The sequence below is a fragment of the Xyrauchen texanus genome, chromosome 34 (genome assembly GCF_025860055.1).
Source record: "Xyrauchen texanus isolate HMW12.3.18 chromosome 34, RBS_HiC_50CHRs, whole genome shotgun sequence".
Taxonomy (NCBI): domain Eukaryota; kingdom Metazoa; phylum Chordata; class Actinopteri; order Cypriniformes; family Catostomidae; genus Xyrauchen; species Xyrauchen texanus.
Window position 1 is genome coordinate 6,817,748 of NC_068309.1, and position 19,443 is coordinate 6,837,190.

General features: G+C 38.4%; 1 protein-coding gene across 2 annotated transcripts in view; it reads left to right on the forward strand.

Moving 5' to 3' along the window:
• olfm1b (olfactomedin 1b) overlaps positions 1-19,073 on the forward strand; it is a 42,999-nt gene extending 23,926 nt beyond the window's left edge. For both annotated transcript variants that reach the window (XM_052104096.1, XM_052104095.1), the window contains exons 4-6: positions 347-566; positions 4,980-5,086; positions 16,249-19,073. In XM_052104096.1, the coding sequence (XP_051960056.1) occupies positions 347-566; positions 4,980-5,086; positions 16,249-16,923 (1,002 nt within the window). In that variant the 3' untranslated portion in view covers positions 16,924-19,073. The remainder of the gene's footprint in view (positions 1-346; positions 567-4,979; positions 5,087-16,248) is intronic.
• Positions 19,074-19,443: the final 370 nt, after the last annotated feature.

A 19,443-nucleotide genomic window follows, 5' to 3' on the forward strand; every position in this document is an offset into this window, starting at 1 on the left:
CATTGCCACTGTGCACAGAGGCATGTCAATAAATAAATGGTTTACCATTTTGAAGTTGGTGTGAATGAACTTGACAGTTCTAGACCTAAACCCCATTGAACACCTTTTAAAATGTATCATGCTCTAAAGCCCTTTGTGGAACCTTTATTATAAAGAGTGTACAGATCAACAATCACAAACACTGATGCATGCACCCTCACATACAACATTAGACAAAACCAAGACTGTACAATACAATGTAGACAGCTAGACTCAGACAGCCTAGATGGCACTTTGTCATTCCAACATTTCCACCATTCCGGGAGGCCCAATTTGCATCTGAGCATGCTTTATTGCGCATTTTCAGGCCATAAAGGCAAAAATGGCGGAGCTGCGTCCACTGATCCCCGTTCTCGAAGAGTACAAAGCCGATGCTCGGCTGGTTCAGCAGTTTAAAGAGGAAGTGCAGAACTTGACGGCCAGCCTGGGCCTCCTTCAACATGAGATGGGAGCGTACGACTACGACGACCTCCACTCCCGTGTGGTCAGCCTAGAGGAAAGGCTACGTGCATGCATGCAGAAACTTGGTACAACACACACACATTTACCATCGACTTTGTTCAAAAAAATAACTAAAACCCCAAAAGGGACACCTAAAAGAAAATTTTATGCATTTTTAGTAAATAAAAAATGACAAACCAATTTTCTCTTTGAGGGCATCGCCAAAAGAGGGCTTTGTCAGACTTAGATACAGGCACAGTAAACGTGCGTGGCAAAGATCACTACCCAAGAATGGCAGTTGAACCTGGACTTCCTAAACATGCCAATGCAGCAATGTGAAGGAACTGGCCTGCATCATACACACTCTAAATGTGATGGATTATCAAGAGTGCAGCATAAATTAGTAAACATACACGTTATCCTAGCTTTCACATGCAAGACGTGATATATCCAAGAAGGACATTTTCCTACAGTAGATCAAAAACCTTTTAGGTTTTGCAACACATTTCTATCAAACAATTATAGCCCAACCTTATCGCTAAGCCAATTACTAAAATCTGAAATCTGGTTTTCCCATTAATAAAGGCTTTGTTCACACTGTAGGGAAAATCCTGTACAAACTGCAAGTTATACTGTAATGAGGTCACTGGCCAGATCTGGGGTAAGATTCACTAATGGTTCTTTAGAATAAAATTCTTCTAAATGACTCTTTTCTTCTTATTTTCAAACTTAAGAAGTTACTAGTATTTCGCATTCTTCTTAAAGGAATAGCTCAGCCAAAAATGAAAATTCTCTCATTATTTACTCACCCTCATGACATCCCTGATTTAGAATTTTTTAAATATGTCTGTAGGTCCAAACAATGCAAGTGTATGGTGATCAGTCCTTTGTAGCCCCAGAAGTCAAACAAAGGAAGCATAAGGGACAACAGATTAAAGTTAGCCTATATGGCTAATTCTGGCTCATTTACAGTAATTATTCAGTTGATTAATGAGCACCGTCCTTGTCAAATAAATAAACAAATTAACAAATAAAAGTAATCCATATGACCCAGTGGTTAAATCCATATAGTCAGAAGCGATATGTTAGATGTGGGTGAGAAACGGTTTAAAATATAATTCCTTTTTTTTTACTCTGAATCTACACTTTCACTTTCATATGTTAAAGTGAAAGTAAAAAGGCACAACATGTGGCTTTTAGATGTAAAAGTGAAAGTGGAGATTTAGTGTAAAACATAAAGGGCTTACATTTTCTTACCCACATCTAACATCTAACTGGATTACTTTTTTGTATCCTTTATGTGATTTTTGGAGCTACAAAGGTATGATCATCATTCACTTGCCTTGTAAGGATCTGTAGAGTTGAGATATTCTTCTAAAAATCTACATTTGTTTTCTGTTGAAGAAAGAAAGTCATACACACCTGGGATGGCATGAGGGTTAATGAGAGTAAATGATGAGAGAATTTAAAGTTTTGGGTGAACTGTACCTTTAAGAATGTTCTTATTAATTGCATTTAAGAACGTTCTCATAATTTATCCTAAGAACTTTCGTTTTTGGGAATATGGCCCCAGATTTATTTTCTGCAGTTGTTTTTCCTAGAATGTCCACATTGGTTGTCATAGTATAGTATGATGCAATAATGGGATAGACGTTGGCTGTGGATTTTTTACCATTGAGGGCAGCATCCACATCTGAACACATTCATTGCAAACAACAGTGCTAAAAAAATGGCAAAGGATGGCATATGCATTGAAATACAGTATGTTTCATCACAACACCTGACATAACAACACATCACAAAAAATGAATGATGAAAAAACACAAAATGTTATCTGACTATTTAGACTGGGATGCATTAAGAAAAAGTCTGATTTTTAAATCAGATGAACCACGAATTTCACGTGTTTTGTTTTTCCTGTTCACACTACAAAAAACTAAACGGATAGGCAAAAAAAAATTAAGGTACACACCCTACTTAAATAATCAAATAAATATTCAGTAACCTTATAAAAGCTGTTTTATTCTACATGGAGAGGGTCCACACATGGGGGCTGGCTGCCATATTAGAATCACATGACCAGCCGAATACTTCTCGCTTAATCTCAGTAACCCTCCTGATATTTGACACTTTCACTCATTGATTAAAGTAATCATGGCTGAAACGGAAACTACTGATTTTAAATTATGCTGCATCCAAGCCACTAGGTGTCAGTGTAAGTCTAAGATGACTCAAAGACCAAATTTACTGAATGCACCTTTAATGTAGGTCTCATTTGTTTCAATATTATTGTTCTGCTACCATTGGTTGGAAAACAGGTTGCCCCAAACTATGTTGTGCTGGATGGGAAGTTTAAAAAGCAATCTTTTTATACTGTCACATATTTAAATGGGACATAACTGAGAAGCACCTTAAGTCTCCTGAGATGTGAACGAGAAACCCTTAAAGCAATTAAAAATGTCTTCTGGGACTATCTGTTGCTACTCCAACTGTCTCTCTCTCTCTCTCTCTCTCTCTCTCTCTCTCTCTCTCTCTCTCTCTCTCTCTCTCTACACACACACACACACACACACACACACACACACACACACACACACACACACACACACACATGTTGTGTTTCCATGTTTTATGGGGACTTTCCATAGACATAATGGTTTTTATACTGTACAAACTTTATATTCTATCCCCTAAACCTAACCCTACCCCTAAACCTAACCCTCACAGAAAACTTTCTGCATTTTTACCTTTTCAAAAAACATAATTTAGTATGATTTATAAGCTGTTTTCCTCATGGGGACCGACAAAATGTCCCCACAAGGTCAAACATTTCAGGTTTTACTATCCTTATGGGGACATTTGGTCCCCACAAAGTGATAAATACACGCTCACACATACACACACACACACACACACACACACACACACACACACACACACACACAGGAGCTTTTTTCCCTCGTGTGCACCACACACACACACATGTTGGTGTGGCTATCCTTATGAGGACTCTCCATAGACATAATGATTTTTATACTGTATCTTATCTGATAAATATAAGTCTACCTTTACGGAAAAGTACCTTAACCTAAGGCACTATTATTATTGCTCATGCGTAACCTTAAATATTAAACATCAGCTTCAAAGACTGAATTATATCTCAAATTGTGCGATTTGTTGAAGTGAGGGTGTGCTTTAACTTTTCTAACTGGTTTGATTTACCATTTTTGCCTATGGGTGAAAAAATTTCACAGATTTATTAAAAAAAGAGATCCAAACTCTTTTGATTACAACTCCCTAGCAACCACCCAGAACCCTCTAGCAACTGCATAGCAACGCTTTGGCAACCACCCAGAACATGCCAGCATTTTGGGAGTGTTTTGCATGTGCAAGCGCCACTCACATTTTCTTCAAAACAAGTATTTCAATTTTGGAACATTTCAGATGTGATGACATGGTTTCACATGTGCAAGTGTGATGCCTCAAATGCCATTTTCATGTGCTCGTGCAAGATTAAATGAAAAATGTTTCATTCACCTTTAGTCTTAAAATAGGACCGTAATAATTTAGTCCTACATCTCCCTCCAGAGTCCAGATTTAGCTGAGTGTGTTAATCTTAGTGTGTGTGTTTATTGCGGGAGGGAAGCACAGAAAAAAACAACACACTACAGTTTTATTGCTCTCACTATATAATACCTTGGAACGTCAAATGTCATCTGTCCTGAAATTTATTTAACGCTGTATTCATATATCATGTTTTCTATCTCTCACACTCATACGTATAGCCCATATACAGTATGTTCATATATTATAAATATAGCTAGCTACATTCAAGTCAACATAAAATGTTAAGTGCTTAGAGTGCAGTGTCAGAAAAGAACAATATAGTTGGTAACACTGTACAGTAAGGTTCCATTAGTTAACAATAGTTCATGTATTATTTATCAGGAACTAATGTTAACAAATGGAATTTTATTGTAAAGACCAATTAATTCCAAATTCATTCATTCATTTAAATCAAAACTATTCACTTTCTTAATCCACATTCCTGGTCTTATGCTGATCAATTCATCATGAACTCTTAATGGATCAAATTAAGTCTTAATTGTACATTTTATTTTTCTTCCTAAAATGGGTTTCAAACGAACGCCCTTTTGTGTTGACTTTGACAGATGAAATCTGGAGATGAGAAAGAGAGACTGATGAAACAACAACAACAAAAACAATGTTACGGATTAGCTCTCTCCCAGTCATTAATGAAGCTCAGTGTGACTCAATTAAAATCATTTAAGCAGAACCTTCATTCCGAAATATAAATTAACATAGTAATTAAGACTATTCAGGCTCATCATAACATTACAGCATTAAATCACTGAACTTATTAAGTTGTGTGTGTGTATGTGTGAATACAACAATGGGCTTATGGTAACACAGTAGGCGTATGAGTGTGCGTGTGTGTGTGCGTGTGTGTAGTTAAATGTGTTTTTTGTGTTCTGCAGCATGTGGGAAGCTGACGGGCATTAGTGATGCAATCACTGTTAAAACATCTGGGTCACGGTTCGGATCCTGGATGACCGATCCACTCGCTCCTGAAGGAGACACTAGGGTGAGTTTAAATTTGCTTACTTGATTAATGACTTAGAAATAGTGCAGAATCGTAAATATTTTTAATTCATGTTATGGTATATTTTTTCTTATTATTATGTTTCTTCAAAATCCTAACACTTTCTGCTTGTATCCAGGTTTTGATTTTGAATAACAGAATGTTATAGCTATGTACATCCCACTGTATTGATGCACACTCTTAAGTACCATAATACTGGTTCTGGATAAACTCTATAAAGTAACTTCCTGCTGTAGGACACAAATATGCAGAAAGCTCATCTACATGCAGAAAGAGGAATATAGTCTATTTTATGCCTGCAGTTAAACCCGCAAGCACATAGCTGCAGGCAACCGCTTTATAAACACATTGCAATAAAGAAAAAAATATCACTGAATAACAAACCTCAAGGCTGAGCCGTCATAAACAAATGCAAAAATACACAGACTTTCATTGCACTGTAAAATGAAAATGTTTGCGCATCCTTCCAACACCATTTGATAAAATAAGGGATGTAAAGATCTAAAAATATACCAAAAATGACAGATGGTGCAGTTTAAGTGGGACAAGTACAAATCTGTCAACAGACTCTTACATTACATATTAAAGGAATATTTCGGTTACATTCACCATAACATAACAAATACTATAATAAATAATAAAAACAACAATAAATACAATAAAAAAAATAACATATTCAGAATAGTTCACCAACATTGTTTCTCTCATTTACTCACCCCTGTCACTTGACAATCACAAAAGGAGATTTTATGCCGAATGATAATCTCAGTCACCATTCACTTTCATTGGATTGGAAAAGAATGCAATGAATGGTGACTGAGGCTAACATTCTACCTCACATCTCCTTTGTGTTCTAAAGAAGCCAGAAAGTCATACGGGTTTGGAACGACTTCTTGAATAGGGAAAGACCGAAATCTTTAAAACAGCTGGTCAAGATTACAAGCAATTAACATATTTGCCAGTAATCTGGCATCTATCAAAAAGATGATTGGCTGTTTTAACTGTAATGCAGGACTTCCATTTCTACACTCGCCATATTTAGGGCCCAAACACGCTTCACACAATATGCAGATGCAAGCGATTCGCCAACGCATGGCAACGTGTGTTCCCGTTGTACATACATCTCTGGTGGTTATAACCTTGGACTACAATGGGTCGTAAGAGTTAAGGTACCACGAAACCGGATGTGGTGAATTCAACATGTTGACAGTTGAGGAGTGTGCTTTTGTATTTGCCAATAAGATGACAGAAAAATATGTTTGTATATTCTAACTTGTTCGGCAAGACTCTCCTCAAATTGCTGCTCTGCCATGACGGTTGTTGATTGAAAAAAGAAAATTCGCTTTTAGCGCCCCCGAGCGGCAACTATGAGAATACAGTGCGTACTTGAGTTAGGTTATGAATTGCGCCCCGACACATTTCACAATGCAATGACGCATGAAATCAAGCTTATGTAGTAAGATGCGTATGTGTTCATGTACTTACGAAGAGTATGATTGGACCTTTAGCGTTACGATTTCTCTCATTCCTATGAAGAGAGAATTCACGGTATCATTCACGGTACCAAAATTTCAGTAGTCGGTACCAATACCAGTGAAATTTCACGGTACTCGATACCATTTTAGGTACCAAAGCAAAAACAGGTTACTAAACAACACTCATTTATTAACAAAGTCTACAAAACATTAGCAGCAGAACTAAGAACAAAAATATGCCATTGAGCAACACTTTAATTAATTAATTAAGTAATTATATAATTGTTTAATTATAACAAAACTGAACAATGTATGCTTAAAGTATTTTTGAACAACTTATATAAGATTTGCTTCAACTTTTGCAACTTTTAATTTAATTTTTACCAAGTACAAAAAAAAGGCCTAAATAAACAAGCTTACCATAGAATTAATAAAAACAATTTCCAAACTAATGTGCAAAGTGCTCTCTTATTATTAAAGCTGCATAAGCCATTCTTCATGATAAGAAATACACAGTGACATATATTATGATTAAATAAGTCGTGAGCAATCGCGGTCTAATTTAGCTGCATTTAGCGCACGCGCACGAGGGACGAGTTCCCGAGGCAGAGTCTCTCTCAGCTATGGCAAGCCGCTTTAACTTTTATTCATTTCCAGGATATGAATCCTTGATATCAACAATTCAATTTTCACTAGTTAAAATGATAGTTATTGATATCAGGAATTCGATATCTACTAGTAACAATGGCAATTTTTGATATCAGAAATTAAATTTCCACTAGTAACAATGCTAATTCTTGATATCAACAATTACATTTGTACTAGTTAAAATGCTCATTCTAGATATCAAGAATTGTATTTCAACTAGTAAAAACTATAATTCTTGATATCTGTAATTGTATTTTCACTAGTGAAATGTCACCATAGGCTGCCATTCAAAATCAATTGTTGATATCAAGAATTGATTTCTTACTTGTTATAATTCCGAATACACATATCAGCTTTGTATTTCTTACTAGTAGAAATATCATTTTTGATATCAATAATTACATTGTTACTAGTAAAAATCGCTGAATTCTTGATATCAACAATTGATTTTGAATGGCAGCCTATGGTGACATTTCACTAGTGAAAATACAATTACAGATATCAAGAATTATAGTTTTTACTAGTTGAAATACAATTCTTGATATCTAGAATGAGCATTTTAACTAGTACAAATGTAATTGTTGATATCAAGAATTAGCATTGTTACTAGTGGAAATGTAATTTCTGATATCAAAAATTGCCATTGTTATTGATATTTAATGTGATTTCATGTTACGTTAAATGAGATCAATCGATTATTCATCAACGTACATTTTTCTCATCAATTTTGTATTTTCGACGATGTCGATAATGTCGACTAAACGTTTCAGCCCTAATGCAAATAATAATATGCTTTTAAACTAACCTGCTTTATTTGCTTGAATAAATCCGTCTTTATTAAGTTTGACGTGTTTCCTCCTATCGTCAGAAAATTTCGAAAGCAGCGTTTACAAACAGGTTTTTGCTGATCTATGATCCCGGTACCTTCAGAAATTCTGGTATCATAAATAATTTTTTGTTTGAGTACCGACTTGGTACCGGGGTACCGGGGTACCGGTATTTTTGACAACACTAATGAAGACCAGTGACCCCTCTCATCATGACCACCGTGACCGTGTGACCAGTGACCCCTCTCATCATGACCCCTGTGACCCTGTGACCAGTGACCCTTTTCATCATGACCCCTGTGACCCTGTGACCAGTGACCCCTCTCATCTTGACCTCTGTGACCAGTGACCCCTCACATCATGACCACTGTGACCAGTGACCCCTCTCATCATGACCACTGTGACACTGTGACCAGTGACCACTCTCATCATGACCCCTGTGACCCCTCTCATCATGACCCCTCTCATTATGACCCCTGAGACCAGTGACCCCTCTCATCATGACCCCTGTGACCAGTGACCCCTCTCATCATGACCACTGTGACCCTGTGACCAGTGACCCCTCTCATCATGACCCCTGTGACCCTGTGACCAGTGACCCCTCTCATCTTGACCACTGTGACACTGTGACCACTCTCATCATGACCCCTGTGACCAGTGACCCTCTCATCATGACCCCTGTGACCCTGTGACCAGTGACCCCTCTCATCTTGACCACTGTGACACTGTGACCACTCTCATCATGACCCCTGTGACCAGTGACCCTCTCATCATGACCACTGTGACACTGTGACCAGTGGCCCCTCTCATCATGACCCCTGTGACCCTGTGACCAGTGACCCCTCTCATCATGACCCCTGTGACCCTGTGACCAGTGACCCCTCTCATCATGACCCCTGAGACCAGTGACCTCTCTCATCATGACCACTGTGACCCTGTGAACAGTGACCCCTCTCATCATGACCCCTGTGACCAGTGACCCCTCTCATTACACCAGTCTGTGGTAATTCATTACCAGAAGTTCCTCCACCTAGAAATGTAGTCCCACTTCAGAAGGCTGTTAAACCTGCACTAGGGAGACACTAAGCATGTCCAAATAATTTCCCACATTTCCAGACACGTAGTGCTCCATTGGGGCTCGTAATGGAGGGCGGAAAGGCGATCTGATAAACGGTTATAGGTTATGAAGCTGCAGACGGCAGTGGATAAAGGGAGAGTTGGTAATGAGGAAATGTTCCCTGGACTGATAGCCTGAGGGTAAAGCAGTTTCTTAGTTTAGTCGTTGATAGCACTTTCCGGTATCATTTAGCAGAAGTTTGTGAGAGTGTGAAGAGACTTATTTGTTGTTGTAGGGTCTTTGATGATGTTATTTGGTCTCCTACAAACAGATTAAGGAAAGATCCCCAAGAAGATTTAGCCTTTTGACCTTGAAACTGTTTTATGTGGTGGTGTGGTGTTAAAGATCTAGGTTGTTAACTGAAAGGTTGAATGTTCAAATCCCACAAGGGTTGATTCATGAACTTTGATTCATCACCATTGCGCCCTTGAGCATAGCACTTTGTTCTTGGAAATGTTCCTGTAATAAATGTACTGCAAGTTGTTTTGGATTTAAGAGTCTGTCAACATGTTGAATTCACCGGATGTGGTGAATTCAACATGTTGACAGTTGAGGAGTGTGCTTTTGTATTTGCCAATAAGATGACAGAAAAATATGTTTGTATATTCTAACTTGTTCGGCAAGACTCTCCTCAAATTGCTGCTCTGCCATGACGGTTGTTGATTGAAAAAAGAAAATCCGCTTTTAGCGCCCCCGAGCGGCAACTCTGAGAATACAGTGCGTACTTGAGTTAGGTTATGAATTGCGCCCCGACACATTTCACAATGCAATGACGCATGAAATCAAGCTTATGTAGTAAGATGCGTATGTGTTCATGTACTTACGAAGAGTATGATTGGACCTTTAGCGTTACGATTTCTCTCATTCCTATGAAGAGAGAATTCACGGTATCATTCACGGTACCAAAATTTCAGTAGTCGGTACCAATACCAGTGAAATTTCACGGTACTCGATACCATTTTAGGTACCAAAGCAAAATCAGGTTACTAAACAACACTCATTTATTAACAAAGTCTACAAAACATTAGCAGCAGAACTAAGAACAAAAATATGCCATTGAGCAACACTTTAATTAATTAATTAAGTAATTATATAATTGTTTAATTATAACAAAACTGAACAATGTATGCTTAAAGTATTTTTGAACAACTTATATAAGATTTGCTTTAACTTTTGCAACTTTTAATTTAATTTTTACCAAGTACAAAAAAAAAGGCCTAAATAAACAAGCTTACCATAGAATTAATAAAAAACAATTTCCAAACTAATGTGCAAAGTGCTCTCTTATTATTAAAGCTGCATAAGCCATTCTTCATGATAAGAAATACACAGTGACATATATTATGATTAAATAAGTCGTGAGCAATCGCGGTCTAATTTAGCTGCATTTAGCGCACGCGCGCGAGGGACGAGTTCCCCGAGGCAGAGTCTCTCTCAGCTATGGCAAGCCGTTTTAACTTTTATTCATTTCCAGGCTATGAATCCTTGATATCAACAATTCAATTTTCACTAGTTAAAATGATAGTTATTGATATCAGGAATTCGATATCTACTAGTAACAATGGCAATTTTTGATATCAGAAATTAAATTTCCACTAGTAACAATGCTAATTCTTGATATCAACAATTACATTTTTACTAGTTAAAATGCTCATTCTAGATATCAAGAATTGTATTTCAACTAGTAAAAACTATAATTCTTGATATCTGTAATTGTATTTTCACTAGTGAAATGTCACCATAGGCTGCCATTCAAAATCAATTGTTGATATCAAGAATTGATTTCTTACTTGTTATAATTCCGAATACACATACCAGCTTTGTATTTCTTACTAGTAGAAATATCATTTTTGATATCAATAATTACATTGTTACTAGTAAAAATGCGAATTCTTGATATCAACAATTGATTTTGAATGGCAGCCTATGGTGACATTTCACTAGTGAAAATACAATTACAGATATCAAGAATTATAGTTTTTACTAGTTGAAATACAATTCTTGATATCTAGAATGAGCATTTTAACTAGTACAAATGTAATTGTTGATATCAAGAATTAGCATTGTTACTAGTGGAAATGTAATTTCTGATATCAAAAATTGCCATTGTTATTGATATTTAATGTGATTTCATGTTACGTTAAATGAGATCAAACAATTATTCATCAACGTACATTTTTCTCATCAATTTTGTATTTTCGACGATGTCGATAATGTCGACTAAACGTTTCAGCCCTAATGCAAATAATAATATGCTTTTAAACTAACCTGCTTTATTTGCTTGAATAAATCCGTATTTATTAAGTTTGACGTGTTTCCTCCTATCGTCAGAAAATTTCGAAAGCAGCGTTTACAAACAGGTTTTTGCTGATCTATGATGTTTCCCTTTTCATCAGCCTCAAATGCAAATAATTTCCAAACCTGGCTTTTTCCACTTTTCATTTCGACATGATTCATTTGAGACTCCGCAGCAGCTTTGCTTGTCGTCATCTTTTGTTTGTTGTGAGCGTTCGAAAGTTCCCGAATCTGCACGGGTACCGGGTAGACCTGGTACTCGGTAACCCGGTACCTTCAGAAATTCTGGTATCATAAATAATTTTTTGTTTGAGTACCGACTTGGTACCGGGGTACCGGGGTACCGGTATTTTTGACAACACTAATGAAGACCAGTGACCCCTCTCATCATGACCACCGTGACCCTGTGACCAGTGACCCCTCTCATCATGACCACTGTGACCCTGTGACCAGTGACCCTTTTCATCATGACCCCTGTGACCTTGTGACCAGTGACCCCTCTCATCTTGACCACTGTGACACTGTGACCACTCTCATCATGACCCCTGTGACCAGTGACCCTCTCATCATGACCACTGTGACACTGTGACCAGTGACCCCTCTCATCATGACCCCAGTGACCCCTCTCATCATGACCCCTGTGACCCTGTGACCAGTGACCCCTCTCATCATGACCCCAGTGACCCCTCTCATCATGACCCCTGTGACCCTGTGACCAGTGACCCCTCTCATCTTGACCACTGTGACACTGTGACCACTCTCATCATGACCCCTGTGACCCTGTGACCAGTGACCCCTCTCATCTTGACCACTGTGACACTGTGACCACTCTCATCATGACCCCTGTGACCAGTGACCCTCTCATCATGACCACTGTGACACTGTGACCAGTGGCCCCTCTCATCATGACCCCTGTGACCCCTCTCATCATGACCCCTGTGACCCTGTGACCAGTGACCCCTCTCATCATGACCACTGTGACCCTGTGAACAGTGACCCCTCTCATCATGACCCCTGTGAACAGTGACCCCTCTCATCATGACCCCTGTGACCAGTGACCCCTCTCATTACACCAGTCTGTGGTAATTCATTACCAGAAGTTCCTCCACCTAGAAATGTAGTCCCACTTCAGAAGGCTGTTAAACCTGCACTAGGGAGACACTAAGCATGTCCAAATAATTTCCCACATTTCCAGACACGTAGTGCTCCATTGGGGCTCGTAATGGAGGGCGGAAAGGCGATCTGATAAACGGTTATAGGTTATGAAGCTGCAGACGGCAGTGGATAAAGGGAGAGTTGGTAATGAGGAAATGTTCCCTGGACTGATAGCCTGAGGGTAAAGCAGTTTCTTAGTTTAGTCGTTGATAGCACTTTCCGGTATCATTTAGCAGAAGTTTGTGAGAGTGTGAAGAGACTTATTTGTTGTTGTAGGGTCTTTGATGATGTTATTTGGTCTCCTACAAACAGATTAAGGAAAGATCCCCAAGAAGATTTAGCCTTTTGACCTTGAAACTGTTTTATATGGTGGTGTGGTGTTAAAGATCTAGGTTGTTAACTGAAAGGTTGAATGTTCAAATCCCACAAGGGTTGATTCATGAACTTTGATTCATCACCATTGCGCCCTTGAGCATAGCACTTTGTTCTTGGAAATGTCCCTGTAATAAATGTACTGCAAGTTGTTTTGGATTTAAGAGTCTGCTAAATGACAAATTACTAATTAGCAGTTGGCATCCCAGCCCTGCATGTTGCATATGCTTTCGGTAGTGCTGCGAGACGTTTCTGTGCAAGCAGAATTTCCTTAGTTGAAATAGAGCAGCTTCACCAGGTTGGTGGTGTGTCAAAGTCCCTTTAAGGCAAGTATAGACACTCGGTGGCCATATTTGCAACATCCCCAGACAGCTATTTCCAGTTATGCAATACAGCGCCTATCTACTGTGAATGTGAAAAGACCACATAACAACACCACCGAAAAAAAATACTCCAATACAACTACAAATGAATCCACTACGAACACACAATAAATGTTGGACAAACTAAATGAACACTGCAACCCAATCTAGCCATTAAAATTATGCCTTCAACAAGCTAGTCAACACACACAAAAAAACATAAAAATGATACAGCAATTATAAATATAGCTAGTGATTATTTCACCCTTCCTCCACACCCACAGACCCTGTTTTAACATGAGTTCCCCTCCCTCTCGAAAAGTGTGTTTTTCTCACACTTTGGGTTGGACTCTCTTGTTCTAAAAGATTGATGAGACTGTAGGCTGTATGTGCGAGACAGACAGAGCACAGAGATAGAGAATGTGTGTGCGTGTATGTTGTGTATGTGTGGGAGAGCACAATGAGAAATATCTCATAGTGGTTTTTGGCTCTGAAAGATAACCAGCTTTGGCAGATTGTCATGTTACTGTCAGAGCATCAACTCACTGTAGACCTACATGAGCATAAAGTTGAAGCCTTAAATTGACCAAATCAGTGTTGTCCAATTTAAAAGCAGAAGTGTGTAATTTCTGTGCCATTAGCATCACCAAACAGAAATGTGCAAAAATATTCACTCAGTACATTTAAATGCGCAGTTATAATCAAGCCACACAGGTTTTTGTGTAGTCAAGCTGCAGTCTTTTAATGTTTACATGACATTTTAAAACAAGTTTTAGTCAGGTCAAAATTAAAGTGCATGTAAGCATATTGTGTTTTTAAACAGACTCCAGAAAATCCACGTCATACACTAGGTGTACAGATATTCCTGGTTGTACAGATATTCCCAGCCCAAACTCACGCCATTGTTTGAACCAATGTTGCTGTCTTGGTCTGAATGGGTCGGGCAAACAAAGCAAACCCAACCCAACGTAAACCAGAATTTGTACATTTGGGCGGCTGTGGCTCAGTTGGTAGAGTGGGTCGGCCACTAAACGCAGGGTTGGTGGTTCGAATCCCGGCCCACACGACTGCACATGACTGCACAAGACACTGAACCCCAAGTTGCTCCCAATGGCAGGCTAGCACCGTACATAGCATCTCTGCCGCCATTGGTGTATGAATGTGTGTGTGAATGAGTGAATAAGACGCAGTGTAAAGCGCTTTGAATACCGTTAATGCTTAAAAAGGTGCTATATAAGTGCAGACTGTTTACATTTTGTACATAAAAAACTTAATATAATCTGGGGCTGGATTCATGAAAACCTTCTTAAAAAGAAGAAGAAAAAAAAATAATTGAGATCTTAAGATGAATTAGAAGGAGTTTGTTAGGAGATATCTATAGACAAAATATAAGAATATTGTGCAGAACTCTTTTTGGGAAAACAAAATATTCATAACTTTTTACTTTATTTAATTGCTCTAGTTGTACTGTGACATACATGCCACAATTGTTGGCTTCAAAAAGTGCTAAATTGTATACTATGTGTTCGAAATTGCAGACGAGTTAGAATTGTGTAAGTGTGGATATGTTGGTATACGGTAGTTATTGTGTACTGCTGCGTGCCTCCTATAGAGAGCACAAAGATATCGCACTGGGACGGAAAACTCTGGAAAAGTCTGTGAGCGTGGCTACTCCCCTTCCATTCTCTCTTTACCCCTCCCTCACTGAAAGACAGAAGCCCCAGCCATGCTGGGAATTCTCCACGGAGAATCGTCTTTTATCCGAAATGATCTGGAATTGTCCATACAGGGCTCATAATGCCTGGCACAAGGCAACATCCCAGCAGTCAATTTTCACAGACTGTGTTCTGTCACAGTTAGGGCAGGATGTGCATCTCCAGAGTCTAATTTAATTAAGATCTCACTGACTGTAGTTTACCACAAACTCATGCCAAAAGACAACATTTCAGATGCAAGCATGGGGAAAATAAATAGCAACTTGACCTACTTTGATTGAGCAATGAAAGGATCGGAAGTTTGGTAGTTACATGAAAACTCCGTATTCTTATAGGGTTATTCCACATCAAATCAACCAAATTTCAGAAACTTGATTTAGACTTTTCTGAAGAATGATAAACATAAATGATGATGAAAACCAAAGTAATAGACGCTATGGATCAATATTTACTGAGAAATCCATTATTTTGTAGAGGGGTAAAAATTTAAATTTTCGCTTATGATTCTGGGGCAAAACTACAGGTCAAAACAATTACCTTGGAAAGGTGGTGGCATCATTAATTCATATTTACACAGAGATAGGTAGGTCTATTACTAAAATCAGTTGACCTTAGCACCCGTTGTTGCATTATACCAATGGTGTGAGTCCAAATAAATGGGAAAAATATATATTTTGTATGTTGTTTTTCCAAGTTGTAGTGCATATAACTCCAGAAGTGTTAAAGACATCTTAATATCCTTTTCGATTTTTGGTTCAGAACAAAATTTCGTTTTTTATCTTAATTTTTAAGGCCCTATATGGTTAAATCTTAGAGATACGGGGCTCACAGTGTGGCTCCATTTTACCAGTTTTCAATGGTCGAAAACCACATCACATGTGGTCACATGTTATGAAGGAAGCTATTTCTATATGAAGGGTATATCTAATATATATATATATATATATATATATATATATATATATATATATATATATATAAGCATTGTACCCAAAAATCTTAGAATCATATGAAACATTTCAGATTAACAAACAGTAAATTTGAAATCGTTAACGTCTCGAAAACATACTGTATGCCATACTAACGTCCAACAGACCTCATCAGGTGCTATCAGTAATGTTTCTTTTTTCCCCCAGTCATTTATATAAATGAATTGCTTACTCTCTCCTTTTATCCAGGTGTGGTACATGGACGGTTACCATAACAACCGCTTTGTGAGGGAGTACAAGTCCATGGCAGACTTCATGACGTCTGATAATTTCACGTCTCATCGGCTGCCACACCCCTGGTCTGGAACCGGTCAGGTGGTCTACAATGGCTCCATCTATTTCAACAAATTCCAGAGTAACATGATCATTAAATTTGACTTCAAGACATCCACCATCAGCAAGTCTCAGCGTCTGGACAATGCCGGCTTCAGCAACACCTACCACTACGCCTGGGGTGGACACTCGGACATCGACCTCATGGTGGACGAGGGCGGACTCTGGGCTGTGTACGCCACCAATCAGAACGCGGGTAACATTGTCATCAGCAAACTCCACCCGATAACCCTACACATCATTCAGACCTGGATGACCAATCACCCGAGACGCAGCGCTGGGGAGTCGTTTATGATTTGCGGGACATTGTACGTGACCAACGGCTACTCAGGAGGGACAAAAGTCTACTATGCCTACCACACCAACTCCTCGATGTATGAGTACATTGATATTGTTCTCCAAAACAAATACTCGCATATCTCGATGCTGGACTACAATCCACGAGATCGTGCACTGTATGCCTGGAACAATGGACACCAGGTGCTCTACAACGTCACTCTTTTCCATGTCATCCGCTCCGAGCAGCTGTAACCATGGAGAATGGACTGAAATGATGGGAAACGTCCAACAACTAGCATTGACAGACGGGTTGGAAAGCATTTTGGATTCTCTCAAAGAGGAATGAAAAACTGAACACAGTTCAGACAATCCTTGGGAATGTTCTTCAACAGATTGTTATAAAAATGTTATGCTGAATGGAAAAACTAATTCATTTCTGGAACTATAGACATGAGAATGAAAGAACAAATATCAAAATAATGATCAGAATGCCAAAAAAACAACAGATAAACGAAGCCACGCCTTTCTTTTATACATAAGAACTTCTGTTTGTAGATGATTGTCCATTCAATTGTTTTACAGTAGCACTAAAAAGACATTTGTACATGCTTTCTGTGTATTGAAGTGGGGGATGGGAAATACAGTAAGTTATGAACTAGGAATACTCAACCCATTCCTCATTAACCAAGTGTGTGCAGGAAAATCTTTGGCGCTTTACTTGGCAAACTCACATGGAGATCTATCACAGTCTGTGCAATATCATAAGCCCAACTTGTGTGTGCTTTGCAGAGCTAATTTATTTCAATAATGATATTCAAATTTAAAAACGTGATTGGCTGATGGTGCTGACTGTTGAAAGCTCTGATGTTGTTCAAAGAACTCTAGTGAGATTTTACTTGAACTTCTCTGCAGTTAACTTCTCTAGACATGGTCATGATATTTTATATTAATTATTGTAGCACCTGAGATCAAACCAAAACGTGCTATTAAAGGGATCGTTCACCCAAAAATGTTAATTCTTTCATCATTTATTCACTGTGGAACACAAATGGAGATGTTAGGCAGTATGTTAGTTTCAATCGCCATTTACATTCTTTGCAAATTTTCTCCATATATTGCAAGTGAACTGAGACAAACATTCTACCCTAAATCTCCTTATGTGTTCCCTGGAAGAAAATCACATGGCAACATAAGGATAAGAGAACTTTCATTGGATGAACTATCCCTTTAGGGCATAATCCCAACCAATATTAAGAGTTGTCATGCGACTATGTTGGATAGTCCACACTGCCCTAACAATCTCCAGCTTCCAATGGTTGTTGGGTTTTGTTTGATCAGTATGTTCATTAAGTTGGCGTTTGTTGGGGCAGTCTAAATGAGCCTTTAAAGTCAACATGAAATCACAATTGTCCCTATTTACGTTCTTTTAATATTGTGTGTAAATATGTTCATTCTATTCAAAAGAAAGACATTTCTGTCTTCTTAAATATCTCGCACTGCCTCTGAAATGGCCCTTTTAGTTTTTCATCCACTTATCTCGTCTTTGGAGTGTCGCCCATTTTCTCTATCAAATCAATTTGTGATATATAGAAATATTTTTCTCATTTAATATCCGGTTTCACTCTAAAAAATGGAAAAAGGGGTTGTGAATGCTGATTCATGTTGACTTTAAACATTCTCTGGTGAGAATATCACTCTTCAAGCTAACGATACACACTTGATGTGTTTGCAAATAGACATACATCAGCATCATGGTTGCTATGATACACCATGTCTGCAACTGATGTGCGAGATGTTGATAACAAATGGTTCAGTTCAAATCTTGTGCTGAATTTGAGTCTTTGCTGGTGATTTCTTATGAAACGTTTTTTTCTTATTGCATGAACAGTTTCAACCTGTGCAGGTGTGCTCAAAGGAATGTTTACCTGTACAATGCAGTGCATCTGACTGATATCTGATCAGGGTTGGGGGTCATACAGGGCACATATCGTAGGGAGGAGTTTGCGGGTTGGGTGGTTAAACATGGGTATTAAAAAAAGATGCTTGTTTTGTTTTGAGTGGCTTGTTTCTTAACTCCCATTCTTGATTTTGTAGATTTATAGTTCGTTTTTTGTAATATTGTACTTTCGGCTTGGGTGATGCTTCAATGTCATTGTTTTTATTTGATGGTGTTAGGAAGCCATATTACGATTTCAGAATGTAAAATGTCTTAAGACAGTATAGAATAAATCTATGTCTAAAATATGAATATTAAACTATATTAAAAGATCATTGAGCAGTCTGATATGTATTGTAGGCATTATATCAAGGCTCATACTGTCTTATAAAGCTATCAGCCTTCATTCTTTTTGCGCTTAGCTGTACGTGTGTTGTATCTGCAATACATTGATTCTTGCCAATAAACCGGGATCTATATCCTGATGTAATTACTTGGGATTGGTCTTTGAGTGTATGTTCTGCCCAAAGGTTTCTTGCACAAATCATCCCTGCTGACAAACAGACATAAACATCTTGAATCAGACTAAGATGTTTTGCAAATCTTAGTTGGTTTAAGCAGGTCTAGCTGGTCTCTCAGCCCGGCCAAGCTGGTCTTCAGCTGGTTTAACTGATAAGCAAGATGGAAAACCCAGCCAAATCCCCCAAACCCCTCTAAAAACAGCAAAACAGATCAGGCTGACCAGGCTCGGAGGAGAGTTAAGACCAGAAAAGATGTTTCAGCTGGATTAAGTTGTTTTTTCAGCAGGGTTGGACACTGGTCTTCACTATGGGTTG